Source organism: Artemia franciscana, chromosome 10 (assembly GCF_032884065.1).
Source record: "Artemia franciscana chromosome 10, ASM3288406v1, whole genome shotgun sequence".
Lineage (NCBI taxonomy): Eukaryota > Metazoa > Arthropoda > Branchiopoda > Anostraca > Artemiidae > Artemia > Artemia franciscana.
In genome coordinates this window covers 46,053,798-46,075,765 of record NC_088872.1, presented here as the reverse complement: position 1 = coordinate 46,075,765, position 21,968 = coordinate 46,053,798, and the positions used below count along the sequence as shown (strand labels likewise).

Genomic DNA, 21,968 nt, shown 5'->3' with positions numbered 1-21,968 from the left:
AAAAATAATAAAAGATCATCAAAGGTCAGCACCCTTTGAAGAGGGAGAGGAGTGGAGTGGAGGTAGGTATTTCAAAACACCTTCTCATGGGATCATCAAGGCCCTAGATTCATTTTTGGAAGTTTTATTCCCCCGAGTCAACTGCTTTCTATGATCAAAAAAGCCCCTAAATTACAATTTTACCAAAATAAACAATTCGTTAAATTAGTAAGTTAAATTACATAGTTTGTTGAATGAATATAACAAGATTCTATATTTTCATTATATTTGTGAAAAACGTTTTTTATATATTTCTAGGTGAAATTAAGTATTTGTTTCGCCATTTACATGTATTTCACAAGTCTTTTTCCTTATTTGCCAAGTGACGACAGACCTTCAGTGACTATGCACACATCAATAAATGGGGCAAAATTATAGGCTTCAGTCGCCTTATTAATGCATTGTCAGTCTCTACTATGTCGCTCTTGATATTTTTTAGACAAATGTGAACGCGACAGAGGGATTTCCTTTTTTTTAATTTTTAAGAAACCTTAAGAATAGCCAAGTCAGTGGTGGTTCTGACCTTTATTCGCACCAAAGACTAAATCTTGAATAGCGCCAAGTTGATTAACACCTTGATTTTAGGCCAAATAAAAAACAAATTTACTGATTAACATAATTTTTAATTATTAACATAATTTTAAATCATTAACAAAATTTTTCATTTATTTAAATCGGACTTTTCCTACTTTACATGGGAAAAGATACTGGGAAAATGAAAATTTTGGATTCAATTTGCTTACAAGTACTCACGCATTACAGCGACAACACCCAAGAAGTGAAGTTAGGTTAATCCATCCATCAAAAAAGATCCAGCCACCCGTTCTTAAGTTAAAATTTTCCTAATTTTTCCAAATTAACACCACCACCCCCAGCTCCCCCAAAGAGAACGGATCCGTTTCAATTAGGTCAATCACGTATCTTTAACTTGTGCTTATTCTTTCCATCAAGTTTCATCCCGATCTCTCTACTCTAAGCGTTTTCCAAGATTTCCTATTTCCAAGTTTGTTTCCCCCCTTCAGCCGATTCGAGTTGAAAATGGAGCATCTGAGACATAACATCCTTCTATATATCAAGTTTCATTAAGATCTGATCACCCATTTGTAAGATAAAGAAACTTCAATTTTCACGTTTTCCAAGAATTCCGGTTTCCCACTCCAACTCCCCCAATGTCACCGGATCTTGTCGTGATTTAAAATGAGAGCTCTAAAGCACAAGATCGTTCTACATATCAAATTTCATTAAGATATGATTACCCGTTTGACAGTTAAACCTCATTTTTTCTATTTTTTACAAATTACTCCCCCCCCCCCAACTCCACCAAAGAGATCAGATCCGGTCCGATTATATCAGTCACGTATCTTGGACTTGTGCTTATTCTTCCCACCAAGTTTCATCCTTATCTCTCCGCTTTAAGCGTTTTCCAAGATTTTAGGTGCCCCCCCCCCAATGACACTGGATCGGGTAGGGATTCAAAATTGAGTTACAAGGTCCTTCTAAATATGAAGTTTCATTAGGATCCTATCACTCCTTCGTAAGTTAAAAATACCTCATTTTTTCTAATTTTTCAGAATTACCCCCCCCCCCCCCAACTCCCCCAAATAAAGCGGATCCGTTCCGGTTATGTCAATAGCGTATCTAGGACTTGTGCTTATTTTTGCCACCAAGTTTCATCACGATACCTCCACTCTAAGCGTTTTCCAAGATTTTAGGTTTCGCCCCCCAACTCCCTCTAATGTCAGCAAATCCAGTCAGGATTTAAAATAAGAGCTCTGAGACACAATATTCTTCTAAATAGCAAGTTTCATTAAGATACGATCACCCGTTCGTAAGTTAAAAATACCTCATTTTTTCTAATTTTTTCAATTTAATCGTCCTCCCCCCCACTCCCCCCAGATGGTCGAATCAGAGAAACGACAATTTCTAATTTAATCAGGTCTGTTGCCTGATACGCCTGCCAAATTGCATCGTTTAGCTTACCTGGAAGTGCCTAAACTAGCAAAACCGGGACAGACGGATTGACTGACAGAATTTATGATCGCTATATGTCACTTGGTAGATACCAAATGTCGTAAAAAAGAAGTTTAAAACAAGAAAAAGGACGCATCCTGAGTTCTAGATTAAACACTTGATAATAAGTAACTCTAAGCACAGGGCAACCTTTTTCAATTGAAACCGAAAGTATAACACAGTTTTGATTACTATACACGAAACAACAAAATATGTTAATTATGCTAATTCTAAATACGCAAAATTTATTAATTTTAACGTTTATAAAGCTATTATTAATTATTCTAGCAATGATAAAAAAAATACTATTAACATAATGTTGAAACGGGGAGCAATCTTGATGAGAATTATCTAAAAAAAATTCAACATGTACGAGAAACCTAAAACCTCGATTTACAAAATGTAAAACTCCTATTTTTCTACAAAAGGATGTCACTCATGTTTTTCCCCCAGGGATAGTCGTATCGAACCAGTAGCCGTAAATGATTGATAGAGCGTTCATTTGAATGAAAAATTTTGAGATCTAGTGCGTTTTTATGGCACTTGGTATTAACCAAGTGATAAATAGCAATCGCAAATTCTGTCGGTCTGTCTGTCGGTCCCGGTTTTGCTACTTTAGGCACTTCCAGGTAAGCTAGGATACGAAATTGGGCAGACGTATCAGGGACCGGACCAGATTAAATTAGAATATTGTCGTTTTCACGATTAGACCATCTGGGGGGAGAGGGGGCCGTTAGTTCGGAATAAATAGAAAAAACTAAGTATTTTTAACTTAATGAAATTTGATCTTAATGAAATTTGATGTTAGGAAGGATATCGTGTCTCAGAGCTGTTTTTTTAAATCCCGACCGGATCTGGTGACATTGGGGGGGGAGATTTAAGAGGGGGAAACCTAAAATCTTGGAAAACACTTAGAGTGGAGGGATCGGGATGAAAGTTAGTGGGAAAAATAAGCACAAGTCCTAGATACATAATTGACATAACCGGAATGGTTCCACTCTCTTTGGGGTAGTTGGGGGGGGGGTAATTCTGAAAAATTAGAAAAAATGAGGTATTTTTAACTTCCGAACGGGCGATCGGATCTCAATGAAATTTGACATCTAGAAGGATATAGTGTCTCAAAGCTCTTATTTTGAATCCCGACCGGATCTGGTGATATCGGGGGGAATTTGGAGGAACCTAAAATCATGGAAAACGCTTAGAGTGGAGTGATCGGGAAGAAACTTGGTGGGAAAAATAAGCAGAAATCTTAGATACGTGATTTTCGTAATTTGAACGGATCCGCTCTATTGGGGGGGGGGTTAATTCTGAAAAATCAGAAAAAATGACGTATTTTTAACTTGCGAAGGATGCATCGGATTTTCATGAAATTTCATATTTAGAAGGACCTCGTAACTCAGATCTTTTATTTTAAATCTCAACCGGATCCAGCGTCATTAGGGGGGGGGCAGTTGGGGGGACCGGAAATCTTAGAAAATACTTAAAGCGAAGAGATCAGGATGAAACTGGATGGGAAGAATAAAAACCTGTCTAAGATACGTGACTGACATAACCGGACCGGATCTGCTCTCTTTGGTGGAGTTGGGGGGGGGGGTATTTGGAAAAATTAGGTATTCGTAACTTAGAAAGGGTGACCAGATCTTAATGAAATTTGATATTTAGATGGATCTTGTGCTTTAAAGCTCTAATTTTAAATTCCGACCAGATCCTGCGACATCGGGGGGAGTTGGAGGGGGAAACCGGAATTCTTAGAAAACGTGAAAATTGGGGCATTTTTTCTTACGAATAGGTGATTTGATTTTAATGAAATTTGATATTTAGAAGGAATCCATGTCTCAGAGCTCTTATTTCAAATCCCGATCAGATCTTTTGACATTGGGGGGAGTCGGAGGGGGAAATCTTGGAAAATACTTGTAGTGGAGGAATCGGGATGAAGCTTGGCGGATAGAATAAGCAAATATCCTTGAGACGTGATTGACAAAACCGTACTGGATTCGTTCTCTTTGGGGGAGTTTTGGGGAGGCGTTCAGTGATTTGGCAAGTTTGGTGCTTCTGGACGTGCTAGGACGATGAAAATTGGTAGGCGTGTCAGGGAGCAGTACAAATTGACTTGATAAAGTCGTTTTCCAGATTCGACCATCTGGGGGGCTAAAGGGAGAAGAAAAATTAGGAAAAATGAGGTATTTATAACTTACGAGTGGGTGATCGGATCTTAATGAATTTTGATATTTAGAAGGACATCGTGACTCAGAGCTCTTATTTCAAATCCTGACCAGGATTAATCCTCTGATTTTCCTTTTAAATAAATCTATTGATTCTTAGAATTTTGTTAGAGTTCATACCATATGAGCTCTTGGCTCTTAGCTCTTCTTGACTAGTCACAAGTGTCTTATGAGCTCTTAGCTCTTGTTTAGCAATGGAAGTGATCAAGGCACAGGAAAGTGTCGAATTCTAGCATCTTGGCCGGGGATAGTATTATTAACATAATATTAAATACTAATATCGCGAACACGGAAAAATGTTATCGATCGAACATTCTGAGAATTTTTGACAGGATATGGCCACCCAGTCTCTGAGGCATATCGGCGTGAGATATAAAAATCATCCTTAAAAATAGATGCAGTACATAAAAACGAACCGTTATCACAGACTTTTTATCCAATAAAACTAACGGCTATAAGGCTTCGCATAGCTGCAAACTATCTATTTGGTGGCCAAGGGATTCTTTTCCTGACAAAAGGAAAATAAGGCCAGTGGTGTCAACCGGGAGGCAGCGGGCTATGTGTCCTTAGATTTTTTAGCCCACACAGATTTTGAAAAATAATTTTTTGGGGGCATCTTCACTGAAAAATACCTTTCTTTGGCGTTTGTCACCCCCCATGCTTGCAAATCCCCCTCCTAGATTTTGAAAAATATATCCCCCCTTCTAAATTTTCGTGAATTGATCACTGCGTAGGGCCTCAAAAAAGCGTTGTAGGCCCAAGTTCTAAAATCTTCTCCAAGAATTAAAAAAGGCCAACATTTTGAAACAATATTGTATATTCAAGCTTCGAGCTCCTAATAATAGCCTAGTACCCCATTCTGACCGAATCACTTAAATACTGAATTAAAAAAGGCCAACATTTTGAAACAATATTCCAAATGTAGATTCAAGCTTTGATCTTCTATTATTAGCATAGTACCTGATTCTGACCGAATCACTTGAATACCGGATTCTGGCTTAGGCTTTTTGTCCTCACATGAACGTCTCTTTTTCTTTTTTACTCTCTGTTTAAAAGATTTTTTGGGATTTTTACAGCCTAGTGGAGTTGTTCTAAAACTGTTTTACAAAACATTCACGTTCTTGGCCTTAATAGTTTAAGGTCCATTCACAACGAGATTTTACTCATACCGAGATTTAACCTTCTTTTAATATAGCTTACTACAACCGATTGAAAAATGAACTCACTTGCACAAAAGAAACATGTTCTGTCGACTTTTCATATATTTGAGGTACCGATCCATTCTGCGAACCATTCACTTCTTTAATCCTCACTTCTTTTTTAGGTTCAGCTTTTTCTTCTTCTGATTTTAGGAGATAGGCGTCAGCTAAAACCACTTGCTCTGCCCTTGTAGGGACTCGAGCTATCACTTGAATCCATGAATTCATGTTACTATTATGAAGGCAGAGTTCTTACTGGACAGTAAAGCTTGGCATCATAACGGAACCCATGTGCACTACTTCCGAGAGGAAGATAATGGAACTGATAAAGGAAAAATGAGTTGTATTGCGCAGCTTTCAACTGATTAACATAAGCTTTAAAACTACTATCAAGAATGCTGAAGTAAAAAAAAAAACTAATGAAGAATTAAGTACTGCCGCTGGCTAAGTTCCGTCGCGAGTATTTTCCTGAAAAAAACCTCTGGAGTTGGTCATGATTGACGTAGACAACTGGTTTTGTTTCGTTCTTCAGAACCTAGGCATAGCATAAAAAAAGATATTGACGTACGTCGACAATTAAGCAATAAAGATAAAAACAAGAGTTAAAAGCGACAAAATATGTTGTTGCTCTTGCCTACAACTAGCAGCTTAGACACAGCAGACATAAATCTTACGGGTCACATTCGGAAAATGAAGAAGAGATGAAAAATTACACAGACATCATCAGTACAAGCTCGAGGGTATATGTCACACTATTCAGGCAAAAATGCAGGGGGAATTCAACCCTGGCCCATCAATATATATATATATATATATATATATATATATATATATATATATATATATATATATATATATATATATATATATATATATATATATATATATATATATATATATATATATATATATATATATCGTGTTTTACGGTTTCCTCCATAATTTCGTTAGTTCTTTCATAACTCATAAAACCAACAGGAACTATCCAATCTTTTCTTATTGGTCCCCATGCTTCGGATTGTCTTAAATTTAGCTCCATGGGCAAGTTTTTCCCTATCTTTCTTTGCTATGACTAGTTTGATCTAGATTTAAAGTATTGAATCGGCCAATGGGTGTAAATGAGGGCAGATTCGACACCAGAAGCGGTTTTATGGGAGGAGAGGGGGCGCTTGCTCCGGGTGTAGGAATTTTAGGGGCAAATATTTCAAATATATAATGTAACGGCTATAATCATTTTGCAATTTTTAACTTTATGTTATCAAAATAAAGTAGAGGACGCAGTTGGTAGCAAGTATAAGCAAGTTGAAATTTTCAGTTCCCCATATCTTCATCGTCTAAAATATTTTGAATATCTTGAAAATAAAAGTAAGTAGACCAAATTTAATGAATAGATAAGGAGTAGACCAAATATTTTTGTGATATTTTGTATTCAAGATTTCTTAACAAATGAAAATGTTGTTAATAAATGAAAATTGTGTTAAAATTTGGCCTGGAATTTTCGGAGAAAGAGAGGGGGCGCCAATCAAGATTTTGCTCAGGCGAAAGAGAGGCCAGAACTCCCACTTTCTCATCCTCTTAGTTTGAAAAGCATGTTGAATAACGGTCCTACTAAAAATTATATAAAGGCTTCAAAAAGACCGTTAACTTGAGTAATAATCCCCCCCCCCAAAGTGAAAACTTGTCCGAAGTGACAAAATGCACTAATATGATAAACCAAAATAAAGAAAAGATAAAACAGAAACAGATAACCAATCTAAATCACGACTCACAGTCGGCACTTCAAGCCATACATGTAATCAACATCATCAATCTAATAATATGTATTAGCAGAAAGACTGAAAGACTGCAGCGGGCAGAAAAAGAAAAAGTAAACCATAGCGTAAATTCTTTATGAACACAGGAGAACTTTTTCTGCAATCCCCCCTCAACAACAAATATCCAACATTATGTTTGAAATTAATCCTGGATGGGGAATCAAATGGTATAAGTCATTCTTTTTTATTGTAGCTAGTGTAGAAGAGGAATCATTCCCATGGGGGTGAAGTGGTAATTTACCATTCCAAGTACCATCTCTGGAAGTAAGTACTGGAAGTAAAGTACCATCTCTAAAGTAAAGTAAGTAAAGTACCATCTTTAGTATTTTAAAGTAAGTAAAGTACCACCTTTTAAGTAAAGTACCACCTTTTGTAAGTAAAGTATTTTAAAGTAAGTAAAGTACCACCTTTTAAGTAAAGTACCACCTTTTGTAAGTAAAGTATTTTAAAGTAAGTAAAGTACCACCTTTTAAGTAAGTAAAGTACCACCTTTTAAGTAAAGTACCACCTTTTAAGTAAAGTACCACCTTTTGTAAGTAAAGTATTTTAAAGTAAGTAAAGTACCACCTTTTAAGTAAGTAAAGTACCACCTTTTAAGTAAAGTACCACCTTTTGTAAGTAAAGTATTTTAAAGTAAGTAAAGTACCACCTTTTAAGTAAGTAAAGTACCACCTTTTAAGTAAAGTACCACCTTTTGTAAGTAAAGTATTTTAAAGTAAGTAAAGTACCACCTTTAGTATTACTAAAGTAAAGTACCATCTCTGGAAGTAAGTTCTGGAAGTAAAGTACGTACTTTATGCTGTCTTCAGTTACTCTAGCATAGATTTCAAATTACAATATAAGCAAGCTTGCATTTTTATGAATATAGGAGGGTCCAATGCTCCTCCCAAAATGTAAATTTCTGTTTTACCTTCAAGAGCGCTATGAATGGTGATGGTTTTGCTGCCATTACTGCCAATACCCGACTAAAACTCACACTATGAACATAACAACTAATAAGTCATTGATGCTACACCATTTCGTACATTTCTAAGAGAGGGGGGGGGTAGTCAAATGAACACATTTATCATCTGAATGCACACCAGGTAACTCATTTAGATAACTCTACATCTCTTTAACTTTTGGTAAATAAAAATAACAATGCTATTACGCTTTTTGGCAACCATTTTCTCTTCGCGGGCAGTGCCATCTTAAAAGTAACCAGATTCGCTGATAGGATATGAAACCCATTATATGAAAACAGAGAAAATGGACATGTTTTTGAACCATCAACAGTTTCAAGTGGTAAAATTTAATATCAAAGACTTAATGGAAAGTATAAATTATAATATCAAGTTTAGAATATAATTTTACTCAGCGATAATTCACTCCGAAAATTTCAGTGCACGTAAATACGTGTATTTAGCACACAGTACAGAATACCACACAGTACGGTCATGACTCGCTTTTAAACATACAGAAAACGTTCTAGCGGAAGCAAAGGCTTCAGCTATGCATCAAAAGACAACTTTCGCTGTATACAGTTTTCCACTACATCGATACCTAAAATGCAATCTGTGATGACTTAAGTTCAAAGCTGAGGATCTACGAGTTCGACAGGCCTACCAAAGGTAGATATCGTAGATGTCGTAGGAGGATCTACGACAGGTCAGCAAAATGTTTAGCAAAGAGTGTTCATGTATATAAGAAGTTCAAGTTCCTTTTATTATCAATATCCATCCATTTATAAACAAAAATATCCCAAAGGGCTCAATGGCCCGTTATTTGGGAACGTTAGAAGTGCAATTATAAATCTTGATCCTAACAAAATGAGGCGAGAAGGCTTACCGGTACATATTTTCTGTGGAAAATTCGAGTTTACGGGCTTCCTACCATCTTGGGAAGGGTGAATGAAACTTTTGGGAAAGAGTCCAGAGCCTAAAATGCATTGCCAAGCTACAGCGGTTTCCTTTTTCTTATTTCTACGGCTTAAAATATAGCAGACATGACAGGTCAATATTATCTTAAATTCTGACAAATAGCGTTTTACCGTATTTTTGAGTTTTCAATCTCTTGTTCATTGGCTTTAGTTTTCAAAAATACCATACCTTTTAGTTCAGTAGAATTATAAACCATATAAAGGTTTTTTTTCTTAAATTTGAGAAAAAAAAGTTACAAAACTTTGAAACTTTATAAATTGGGATCAAGCAAAGGCATGAGGCTCAAAACACTTTTCTTTTCCTCATTTCAACAGAACATCTATTTTGCAAGGTTTTGCTTTTTATAATACAAACAATATAAAAGTCCAATGCCCTTTCGAGGGAGAAGAAGTGGAGCTATGTACTTCAAAATACCTTTCTAGGAGTCTACTAATCCTCTAAATTAATTTCTGTAAGTTTCATCCGCCTACAGTCACGTAAATATATGGTTTTGACTCGGCATTTGAGCAACAGAAATGTGTTTGGGCATCAAAATGTTAAGAAAAATTTACTTAATAGCAAGTCCAAAATTTCCCAAAATCAGCCATTTAGAAATACCGGAAAAGATGGGGAAAAGGGGAGAAAATCTTGAATTTAAATTCCTGCAACATTTTCAGGATTGAAAGGTCGTTTCCTATTAACTCGAGTCCGGAGAAATCGAAAATTAAATAAAAACTGGAAGATTCCATAGATTCGTAACCCATTTTCACCTAAGCAAGGACAGAGGGAGATGAAAAATCAGAATCTTAACTTATGCGGTATTTGGTGGATTGATAGGTCGTATAACGTCAGAGTTGAAAAACTCCACCACTTAGTACCCCATTTCCACCCTCAGCGAGGTTAGAAGGGGTAAAAATACCATTGCGTGGTATATGGTAATACACCCACATAATTAGAAAAAAGAGGAGATGGGGTACAAAGCGATGGGATTTTGTAATTCAGATGTCATTCTCGGTTTCCCGAACTCGAATTAATAGGAAACGACCTTTCAATCTAGAAAATATTGCAGAAACATAAATTCGAGGTTTTCTACTCTTTTCCCTGAAAAAAGGGTAGTTCTGCCCGAACGTTTTGGGATATGATATTAAGCGAATTCCTCTGAAAATGTTGGTACCAAAAACTTTTCTATTACTCAAATACCGAGGTTTGGTCCTTTTTTTTCGTAGTTTAACTGGACTACCAGGTCAATCATTTTCCAAGGTAGGCAAAAGCCCCTGAACTAGAATTTTACCCTTCCTGGGAACTTAACTATTCAACCTGGATATGTCAGCATTCAAAAACTGACAAGATTTAAAACATTCATAAACACTACTGAGTTAGGAATGAGTGTTTTTGGCACAAAAGGTGTAAAAACAATAAAGTACAATATAACAACAAGTATAATGTAGTAAAATAAAATGCCACCAAAATATCAATTTCCCAAAAAGGTGGACATACTCCACTTATCAACAAAAAATTAAATAAATCATAGTGTGCAAGGTCGTATCCAGGGGGGTTAGGGGGTTTGAACACCCCCCCCCCCCGAAATATTTGTCAAACACGTAAAAACATAACAAAAATGAATATAAACAAAGTTTTTAAGCATTTTAGGGTTTTCTTTGCGTAACCCCCCCGAAAGAAAATCCATTTGCACCCCCCTCCCGGGAAAAACCTGGGCAAGGTCTTGATTGGGCATTAAAGCAATTTTGTCCTTTAAATTACACAATTTGCTTAACTCAAGAGATGGGAAAGGGGATTAACATGAAAATCTGATGTTTGCCACATTTATTTTCTTGCACGGGGGATTCTTTCTCTGTATGCCACAATTTTTTTAGATTACGACATTAGTATGCATTATTAAAACCAATGGCATAAACACGGGTCGGTCATATATCAGTCAAAATTCATATTTAACATCTATTATATGAAATCAGCAATTACAAAAAAAAATGTTTTTCTATCAACTGATCTGAAAGCAAAAAAAAAACAACAAAAAAACAAACAGAAAACTAGTGTGGGTTCTCTGCTTAAAAGCTGATTGGAGGATTATCATTCAACCAATATAACAGGTAGCTTATACCAAATACTTTTCTCCACTTTCAGCATTCCAACGAAGCTGGTTACGAATACTCGCTCAATAATAGTGATTTATTTGCACAAAAGCGAACAAGAGACACGGAAAAAAAAAAATCAAATATCATGTATTGCACTCAACTGAGCAAAATATAAATAGAAAATCGTTCAATTATGTAATTCTTTTAATAAAATTGAGACGAGAAAAAAAAGCCTATATGGCGAAACGAGGAGGAAAAACTTCATCCTTCGCTAGAGCTGCCAAGAAGAGCTACGTAAAACGCAATTTCAAGATGCTCTCTTTAATGAGCTAAATTACAAATTATAATGACCGACATTTACATTTACTAAAGAATTATTTTTAAATTCCCATTGAAATGCTACCGTTCACCAATGCTTGAATCAAATCATTTTCTTCCTTTTAAGTTTTAGGTCAATTTTGCCGCACGAATTCGTAATTTGGCTCGTTATGATCAGTGATGTCGATGTTTTTTTTAAAAGTGGCTGATTTTAATAGATTATTCTTTCTTGTCCATCTTTACTAGCTCCGAGTTCACATAAAAAAAGTGAAATTAAGGCTTCAATAGGCAGTATTCTAAAATTGCATCAATGTCCAACTTCAGTGGCTATTATACTGTCTCTAGATTGTCTTTTCCAAGACTGTCGCTGTTGCTTAAAAGCATCGGACCATCAATTTGCATTTTTGTTGCGGTTGTGTATATAAATTGCTTTGTTACCTGATAGAATTTGAAGTTTCTTTACCCAATAAATTGCTCGTCAAAACAACAAAAATCATAACTTAATTATAAAATTATAACTTAATTACCCTGACGAACAAATATTGCTCCTGTTTGAGCCTAAGCGCTATTGCTCCTCGTGACAAATGATAGGCATGTTTTCTTGAATGGAGTAGGAAAGGTCATAAGGAAGAATTTGAAGGATCATGGGAGAAGACAAAGAGTAAAACTTGAATGTATCAGGGTGTGTTGGCCTCTGGTAGCCTGCTGCTACAGTAAGTTGCTAGTAGTAGCAGTGAACAAAGAGTAGGAGTAAAACAGCCTTACGAAATGCTTAAGATGTACATAATACGTAGCAACATATAGATAGCGAGTAACCCACCTCCCATTGGCTATTCATTAAGCTCGAGCAACCAACCCTCGTAAATTGAGACCTAAAATCGCTCAAACGGTAGCAGACGTGTAAACTTGGCATTTAATTTCGTTTTATTTTCAATGGGGCGTCAATTTCGGAAGGTCTGCTCAGTTCAAAAAATTCTACTAGAGTAATATTACGTAACACATAACTAGAAAACCCAAAAGTAAATAACATTGTTGTAAGTTTTTACGTTAGTGTTTTAATATTGCGTTTGCAATTAAAATATCATTTTATCCCTGATTCAAGTTTCAAGTCAATAGAAGTAAAATAATAAAAAACAAGAGCTAAAAACTCATATGGTACTTGTGAAGAGGTCGGAAGAGCCAAGAGCTCATATGGCATGAGCTCTAGCAAAATTCTAAGAATCAATAGACTGACTTAAAAATAAAATCAGAGGCTTAATGCCGGTCGGAATTTAAAATAAGAGCTCTGAGACACGAGGTCCTTCTAAATATCAAAATTCATTAGGATCCGATCACCCACTCGTAAGTTAAAAATACTTCATTGTTTCCAATTTTTCCCCTTCTTTCAGCCCCCCCCTAGATGGTCGAATCGGGAAAAAGGACTTTATCAAGTCAAACTGTGCAGATCCCTGACCAATTTTCATCGTCCTAGCACGTCCAGAAGCACCAGACTCGCCAAAGCACTGGACCCACCCTTAACTTTCCCAAAGAGACTGAATTCAGTCCGGTTACTTCAATCACGTGTCAACGACATTTGCTTACTCTACCAATCAAGTTTCATCCCAATCTCTCCACTCTAAGCGTTTTCCAAGATTCCCGGCTTCCCCTCCAACTCCCCCCAATGTCACCAGAGACATTCCTCAGAGACAATGTCACCAACCTCCCCCCAGATCCTTATAAATATGAAATTTCATTAAGATCTGATCGCTCGTTCGCAAGTTAAAATACCTCATTTTTTCTAATTTTCCAGAATTAACCCTCCCAACACCCCCAAATGGAGCAGATCCGTTCCGGTTATGCAAATCACGTATCTAGCACTTGTGCTTATTTTTCCCATCAAGTTTCATCCCGATTTCTCCACTCAAGGTGTTTTCCAAAATTTTCGGTTTCCCCATCCAACTCACCCCTGATGTCACCGGATCCGGTCGGTATTTTAAATAAGAGCTCTGAGACACGATATCCTTCTAAACATAAAATTTCATTAAGATCCGTTCACCCGTTCGTAAATAAAAAATACCTCCTTTTTTTATTTTTCAAATTAACCGTCCTCTCACCCCCCCCCCCCTCCAGAAAGTCAAATCGGGGAAACAACTATTTCTAATTTAATATGGTCTGGTCCCTGATACGCCTGCCAAATTTCATTGTTCTAGATTATCTGGAAGAGCCTAAACTAACAAAACCGGGACAGACAGACCAACAGAACTAGCGGTCGCTGCATGCCACTTGGTAAATACCAAGTACCATAAAAAATTGATATTTTTGCATCGAGCATTGATAAAACAGATTTTTCCCTACAAGTTTAGGTCTTCATTCAGTAAAACAAGAGACCTTCCTCGGTCAAGCCTACGCACGCTTTTTTAGCCAGTTAGAGAAATCCAAATATGTCGGCGCAATTTCGGTGTCATAAATGAACATTTTTTTGCCCCAAGTTAACTTCTGTCAAGGTCTACTCGACCTTGAAAAGGTTTTCGCCCTTTTTTGGTCCAGATTTTTGGCAAAACGTTTTTTTGTTCTTCTTTTTGAATTGAAAGGCCTTTGTCCCAAACGCTTAAAGCACACATTCAAGCTGACCTAAAAATGACATTCTTCGCCCATTTTTGGACCCCATTTTCGATCAGAAGGATTTTATATCAACTTAAAAATTCGGTCGTACGTTCAGATCAAACAGGTCGTGTTAACGAACTGTAAGTAACGACCGAGACGACTAAATAATAAACAAAACTCTAAAAACGAAATTTTGATATGAATAGATCCATCAAAAGAATCGGATTTTTATGCTTATTTTAAATATATAAGTTTCATCACGTTTAGTCCTACACATCAAATGTTACGAAACTGAATAAAATTTGCCTTACTTTCGAAAAAAGATGAGAAATCCACTAAGTCATAAAATCTTGACGCAAATCACACCATTAGATTCAGGGTATCGGAGAACCCTACTGAGGAGGGTTCAAGCTCCTATCTACAAAAATGTGGAATTTTGTTGTTTTTTTTTTGCCAGAAGAGAAATCACGGATGCGTGTTTATTTGTTGTTGCTTTTTCCAAGGGCAGTCGTATCGACCCAGTGGTACTAGATTGTTGCGAGAGGACTCATTCGAACGAAAATTGAAAGTTCTGGTGCCTTTTTTAAGGGACAAAAAAATTTCAGGGCAACTAGGCCCCATCCAACGCTAATTTTTTTCCCAGAGCCATCAAATCGAAATTTAGAGATAGCCATTTTGTTTTGCATAGTCAAAAAATCTATTAACTATGTCTTTGAGGATGACTTAACCCCCACAATTTCTGGGCAAGGGCTGCAAGTTATGAACTTTGCCCACTGTTTACATATAATATTGGTTGTTGGGAAGTATATAGACGTTTTCGGGGGGGGGGGATTTTTGTCTGGTGGAGGGGACGGGGGAGAGGGATACGTGAAAGAATCTTTCCATGGAGGAATTTTTCATTGGGAAAGGGAATTTTCCATGAAGGGGGCACCGGATTTCCCAGCAATATTTAAAAAACAATCAAAAAATAAATAAAAAAACAATAGTTTCAACTGAAAGTAAGGAATAACATTAAACCTTAAAACGAATAGAAATTATTATGTATAAGAGGGGATTTACCCCCACTTACGCTAATTTTTTTAGCACTTTCAAAAGAGCTATTTATTCTAATTAAACAGCCTTTGTGATTCAGGGGTCATTCTTAAAGAATTGGAACAAAATTCAAACTTTAGCGTAAAGAGCAAGGTATTGACGAGGGGGCAAACCCTCTCATACTCGTAATAATTTCTTTTCGTTTAAAGTTTTAATGTTGCTCCTTACTTTCAGTTGAAATAGCTTGTTTTTTTTTTATTTAATTCCTATGAAGGACTTGCAGACAAAAGTTTCAGCCCAATCAGAAAAAATCAGCCAATTTTAAGGGTGCTCTTGCCTCCATCTGAAACTTTGTGTGTACTTGTGTTTAGGTCTCCCATTCTAAGAAGAATTTTTTTCAAGTATTACGACACCCTTCTTTTTTTAAGTTTAGATTCCCTTGGAGAGGTCTTACAGATGAAAGTCGCAAGCCAAGCGGAGAAAGGTTTGGGGTCCATTTCACGGGGCTCTAGGCCCCAAATGAAAATTCTTATTTTACGGGCCACTATATAATTATCTAGCAAAATTTTGAATTGACTCCCTATATCTAGTATCCTATGCTCCACGAATGGACCAAATCATCATTAGTAATTACAAACCAAGAGCGAATGCCTTTAAGACGACGGCTAATCAGTTTCTTCTTAAAAATATATTAAATTAAAAAGAAATTTTCTTATCTGAAAGTAACGAACAACATCGAAATTCGAAAAGAAATTAGTCCTTATATGAAAAGTGCTTCCCCCCCCCCCTCAGCCCCCTCTTTACGCTAAAGTTTCACAGTGTTTAAGAAAACTTCTTATTATTTCAATTCAATAACCCTTGTGCTTCAGCAGTCGTTCTTAACCAATTGAGACGAAAAGTTAAACTTTAGCGTAAAGAGCGAGGGGTTAAGGAGGGGGCATTTCCTCTTATATACAGACTAATTTCTGTTGGTTTGAAGCTTTAATGTTGTTTCTCACTTTCAGTTGAAAAGGCATAATGACAAACCGAAAGATAGGGTTTCGCAATTTCAGCTTTTTTGCTTAAGAATTCAAAATGTTGAACTGATATTAAATTTCGATGAAAATTTTCGATGAACATAATAGTATCGATTAAGTTCTTAATAATATTGTAACAACATAATTTCGAGTGGATGGGAAGGGGTATCATTGTTCATCGGGTATTCCGCTCGATTTTCGATCTTCCATGCAGCTGAAGCCATCGCTACCTATACAATAGGGTTATCCATATATTTAAATTTGTTGTATACAAATGTTTACAAATACTGAAACATCGTATATAAGTAAGACAGCGGAAATATTACCATGTAAAGTCACTGAAATCAAAGTTCTTTGTCGTACTTGCCATTTCCCCATACAAATATATTTCAAGTACTATTACTCCCTCCCCCTCTCCTAGCACCAACAAAAAAGGCATGAGCCAAAAATGTTGAATCAACCGGGATTGGGGGATCATTTTTTACCTCCTCTCCCCTTCCCCAAAACTCATTCTGGAGGCACAATGAGAGTTAGGATATTTTTGGGAATTAAAATATACTCCTTCAGACAGACCCCCCCCCCCTGCTAACCTACAAAATGACCTACAGCCCCTTCTTCGTTATAGCTGATGAGCACTTAAGCATCACTGTATATACATTTACAAAATATGAAGCAAAACAGTTTAGACAAATAAAGCTTGAAACCGCAGTTTTAGGGTTTTCAGCCATGAGGACTATAATGATACCCCTTTCGTGCCTCCCAGTGCTTCCACTTCGGAAATTGCACGAAGAAATACTACTTTTGATATCATATGGCACAAAATAAAGGTGTTTTAAGCCAAATTTATGGAAAAGCACATAGATATGAAATAATGTTGAAATAAAACATTGAACAGCTCTCTATGATGTTCCAGTGCTCCACTGGCGGTGGCGGAAAAAAGAAGGAAAAACCGGGGATACACCAGTGCTTCTTGTGCAAAAAAAAATGATTTTCCTTGTTGATCAAAGTGATGATTGTAGGTATCTTCGGCATGATTTTTGGCCTTGATGATTTAAATGGCGAACTTCTTATTTTGATCCGACGCTATTTTTGATGGGTTTCAGGGTTTTTTTTTCGTAATCCCCATAAATTTTTTTTCGCAATAATTTTTACTCATAGAGCCAACCAAAATAATGGCTAACATTCCTGAATCAGTTTTAAATGGTAATTCTCTCTCGCTAGACAGTTTTTTCAGTGAGATTTTAACTTCCGGTTATAGTGGGCGATGGTTCACACTTTATTCGGCCGCAGCTATCGGTAAAACCTTGTTTACATTTCGTTTTAATAACCAGAAAGCTATAAAAATAGTGGTGTGTCAAAAACCTGAGCAGTCCAAAATACCATTCAGATGGATCTATTGTAGTTTTTTCCTTTGCGTGAGATAAAGACCATTCCAAACTCTTGAATCTACCCAGAAACACATCCGTAATCGTCAAAACGTAACTTCTCCGCAAGGTTTATTAAAACGATTCAACCACTCACCTCCTCCCTTTTTCATGAGCTGTGTTGTCCTCAGGCCGCTTAGTACTTATTGCTACTAGTAGCCATGGTATAGATCATTAAGTAAAAACTTCCTAGCTAAAACCCCCAACGAAATTAGAGATTGGGAATCCAAAATGGTATATGGCCATGCTTCCACGCAGGGCAACACATAGACAGGATTCCTTTTCTTTGGGACCCGATATTAATAGGAAAATCGTTTGACCGTTGGAACAAAAAGTGTCGACGATTTAAGAAGATTTAGATTTTGGGGGGAACAGAGGGCTCCGATGCCCTCCACCCCTATGGCTTCATCTCTGTATTAATAGAGAGCCTGCTGGCATACTTACCATTCAATTCATGGCTCTATAGACCTAAAGTTAATTAAATCAATAATAGCGCATTTTATCAGTTAATTGTTAATTGCCAGTTTTTAAATGAAAACCACTGAGTATTTCGAAAAAACTCTTGCTACTTTTTCACACCCCAAGCTTACAGCTACCGCAATTTTCGTTTGCATCTGCACCAATTGATACCTAAACCATTGTTGGTGTTCTATTCAGCCCGAGTTAATGGTTTGATAATATATGTTTATTATTAACAATACCTTATAATATTGCATCAACTGATATAATGGATACAAATGTATTAGTTTCTTTACACCTCATTAGGTTTATTCACTTTCAAAATGACAGAAAAGTTGATTGTTCGACTGTCAACCTTGTCACCTTAAGTTTTATCATGATCTTATGGTTAATGTCGTAACAGTTACGTCTGGTTATTGACCATAGGTAGCTCACCCTAACTTCTTACTCTATAGTGGTTTTTTTCTCTATAAAGCATGGATTATAAAGCATAACTGAGGTTACTGCTATTTAATGTTATTTATAGGCTTTTGTATATTACAGCGTACGCATTCACTGAATTTCTTCACCGAAGATTTTTTAGAGAAGCATCCTGTTTGACGAAGAATAGCTTTTTTGGCTAAAAAAATAGCTTTTTAGTATAAGGGTGAAATTCAGTATTAGTTTTGTAACTTACAAAGATTTTATAAGCTTTGCTCTTTGATTTATAGTTGCAAGTAGTTGCAGTCGAAGATGAAAGTAGTCACAGTCGCAAGCACAAGTAGTTGCAATCGGAATCAGTTTGAATTACATCGCTGTCACAAGTAGTCGCAGTAAACGTCGCAAGTAGTCAGAGTCGCAAGTGGTCGCAATCCTAAGTATTTGCAGTCGTAGTTCTAAGTAATCGTATTCAAAGTTGCAAGTAGTCACAAGTAGTCAAAGTCACGGTTACAAGTATTCGTAGTCGCAAGTAGTTGCATCAGTAGTAGTAGCAGTAACAGTCCTGAAAGTTACCCCTACCCGATCCTAGTATATTGCAGATGCGCCCTTTTGACAACCTGGATGCACACAGTGCATCTTGATTTAGTTCAATATCCCCCTCTAAATTCCGTGAAGTTTCACTTTAATATCCTTAGCCTTTTCAAATAGACCCTGGATTAAGCACTCCCCTCTTTCCCAATGATAAATTCTGTAAGTGAACAATGAGCTAATTGTATAATTTACAACCCTTTCCCAGGGCTTTGGGGGGCATGGCGTTCCCGGAGGCACAGTAATTAGATCTTTTGACTATTTTGAACAAAATGGCTATCTCAAAATTTTAATTGGATGTTTTTAGAGGCAGGTTGGATAAAATGGCACGGGAGGGGGAGGACTGGTTGAACAAACTTGTGACATTGCAAACACGCAATTTTCCAAAGTTCTTGGAGAGTGAACTGCTCAAAAGAATCTACCATCTCCGTGGAAATATTCTCTGTTGTACTTCTACCCCACCCCCACAAGGACCCCAGGATCCCATTTTGGAGGCAATTCAGCGCTTTGGGCTGAGAGTCCAACTAAGAAAATCATCTTTTTATATTTTAACTAGCTGTTGGGGTGGCGCTTCGCGCCACCCCAACACCTAGTTGGTGGGGGCGCTTCGCGCCCCCCCCAAGCCCCCCCGCGCGCGTAAGTCGTTACGCGCCATATAAGTTACGCGCCATTGTAGTTGTGTCCCTACGTCCCACCTGTGAATATAGATATATATATATATATATATATATATATATATATATATATATATATATATATATATATATATATATATATATGTTTTTAACTACGTAAAACTTGCGAATATACAACATTCTTTGCTGTCCCATTGTCTGTGCATATAAATAGATTGTCAGGTTTACCGACTCTTGAACATGCAACATATAATGGTCCATGGGAAAACAATCCGTATTCAGATCTATACCTCATGATTCTAATGATTGCCCTTGAGCTTTGTTGATGGTGATTGCTAATCGACCATTCCCTGAGTCACCATCGTCATTTATATATCCCCCTGTGCACCCCGGCGTCCCCTTTGTAGTTATGTCCCTGTGTCCCGGTCGTCATTTATATTCCCTGTGTCCCGGTCGTCATTTGTATCCCGGTGTCCCGGTCTGTATATACATTCGTTTTTTAGTTTTGTTTTTCTCCTTTATTTTTTTCCTTTTTTCTTTTTTTTCTTTTTTAGTTTATTTAGATTTTTAGATTTTTTAGTTTTTTTATTAGTTTTTAGTTTTTTTGTAGTTTTTACCATTTTTTTACTTTTTTATATTTATTAATATTTTTTTAGTTTTCTTTTTCTCTTATTTTTCAGTTTTTTCCTTTTTTTTAGTTTTTTCTTTTTTAGTTTTTAGTTTTTTTTTGTTTTTACCTTTTTTTAGTTTTTTAGTTTTTTTAGTTTTTTAGCTTTTTTAGTTTTTTTATTAGTTTTTAGTTTTTTTTTAGTTTTTGCCTTTTTTTAGTTTTTTCAGTTTTTTTTTAGTTTTTAGTTTTTTACCTTTTTTTAGTTTTTTTTAGTTTTTTAGCTTTTTTAGTTTTTTTTCTTTTTAGTTTTTTTTGTAGTTTTTACCTTTTTTAGTTTTTTTTCTTCTTTTGTATTAGTGTGAAATAATTCAGACGTCATATGCGGACAAACACGACGTCACTCGACAGACAGACAGACAGACATAACCCACAAACAACTTATTTTTATATATATTTATTCATATTTTTTTAGTTTTCTTTTTCTCTTTTATTTTTCAGTTTTTTCCTTTTTTTTAGTTTTTTTCTTTTTTAGTTTTTAGTTTTTTTTTAGTTTTTTACCTTTTTTTAGTTTTTTTTAGTTTTTTTAGTTTTTTAGCTTTTTTAGTTTTTTTATTAGTTTTTATTTTTTTTGTAGTTTTTGCTTTTTTTTATTTTTTTCAGTTTTTTTTTAGTTATTAGATTTTTACCTTTTTTTAGTTTTTTTTAGTTTTTTAGCTTTTTTAGTTTTTTTTTCTTTTTAGTTTTTTTTGTAGTTTTTACCTTTTTTAGTTTTTTTCTTCTTTTGTATTAGTGTGAAATAATTCAGACGTCATATGCGGACAAACATGACGTCACCTGATCCATCCACAGATCCACACACAGACAACTTATTTTTATATATATAGATTTGAACAGAGTCCTCAATTCTTAGCATTATTACGTTCTTATTTTCGGGGGCGGGAGAAGGTCAAGTAGCATATCAAAGGCAGATCACTTGGACATTGTGTGTGTGGGGGGGGGGGGGTCAATCAAATCGTGAGATACAAGAGGAACCTACCCCAGGTTCAAGCATGTTATACCTGGGACCACATAGAGTAAACTTAGAAACAATTTTTCACTTTTTTGTCGCCTTGCATTTCATGCTCTGTCTACTCCGCTGTGCTAACACTATTTTTCTTATTTATTTTTCTCAGGATATAATCAAGGGTAAAATCCTAAGCATATTTCTCGAAAATATTAAGGTGTTTGTGTGATGTATTTCATATTCCCAAAGTAATAGGTTAGTTTACACACTAAGTTGTAAGTATACATGCATAAGACCCTTCACTGGCTAAACACAAGGAACCTTGAACAGGGGGAAGGGTAAGTCAAATTGCCTCTTCTGATTCTTTTCGATGCATTAACGTTATTCATATCCTCGTCCACATAATTTTTCTTATTTCGGGAAAAGAATAATCTTTTCCTGGATGCCACCAGAACTTACTACACAAAATTTCTGCTGCATCGCGCGTATATCCTGTATACGCTATCACTGGAAGTACGAATGATGCTTTTTAATTATGGTCCGTTTGACCATAAGTGCACAACGATAGATTATTTTAAAAAAAAAATATTTTCTGAAAGTACATC

At 36.1% G+C, this 21,968-nt stretch overlaps 1 protein-coding gene across 4 annotated transcripts in view; it reads right to left on the bottom strand.

Annotated features, from left to right (window-relative positions):
- LOC136032262 (uncharacterized) overlaps positions 1-21,968 on the bottom strand; it is a 137,135-nt gene that overhangs the window by 102,805 nt on the left and 12,362 nt on the right. For all 4 annotated transcript variants that reach the window (XM_065712509.1, XM_065712510.1, XM_065712512.1 and 1 more), the window contains exon 2: positions 5,498-5,792. In XM_065712509.1, coding sequence (XP_065568581.1) covers positions 5,498-5,698 — 201 coding nt within the window. In that variant the 5' untranslated portion in view covers positions 5,699-5,792. The remainder of the gene's footprint in view (positions 1-5,497; positions 5,793-21,968) is intronic.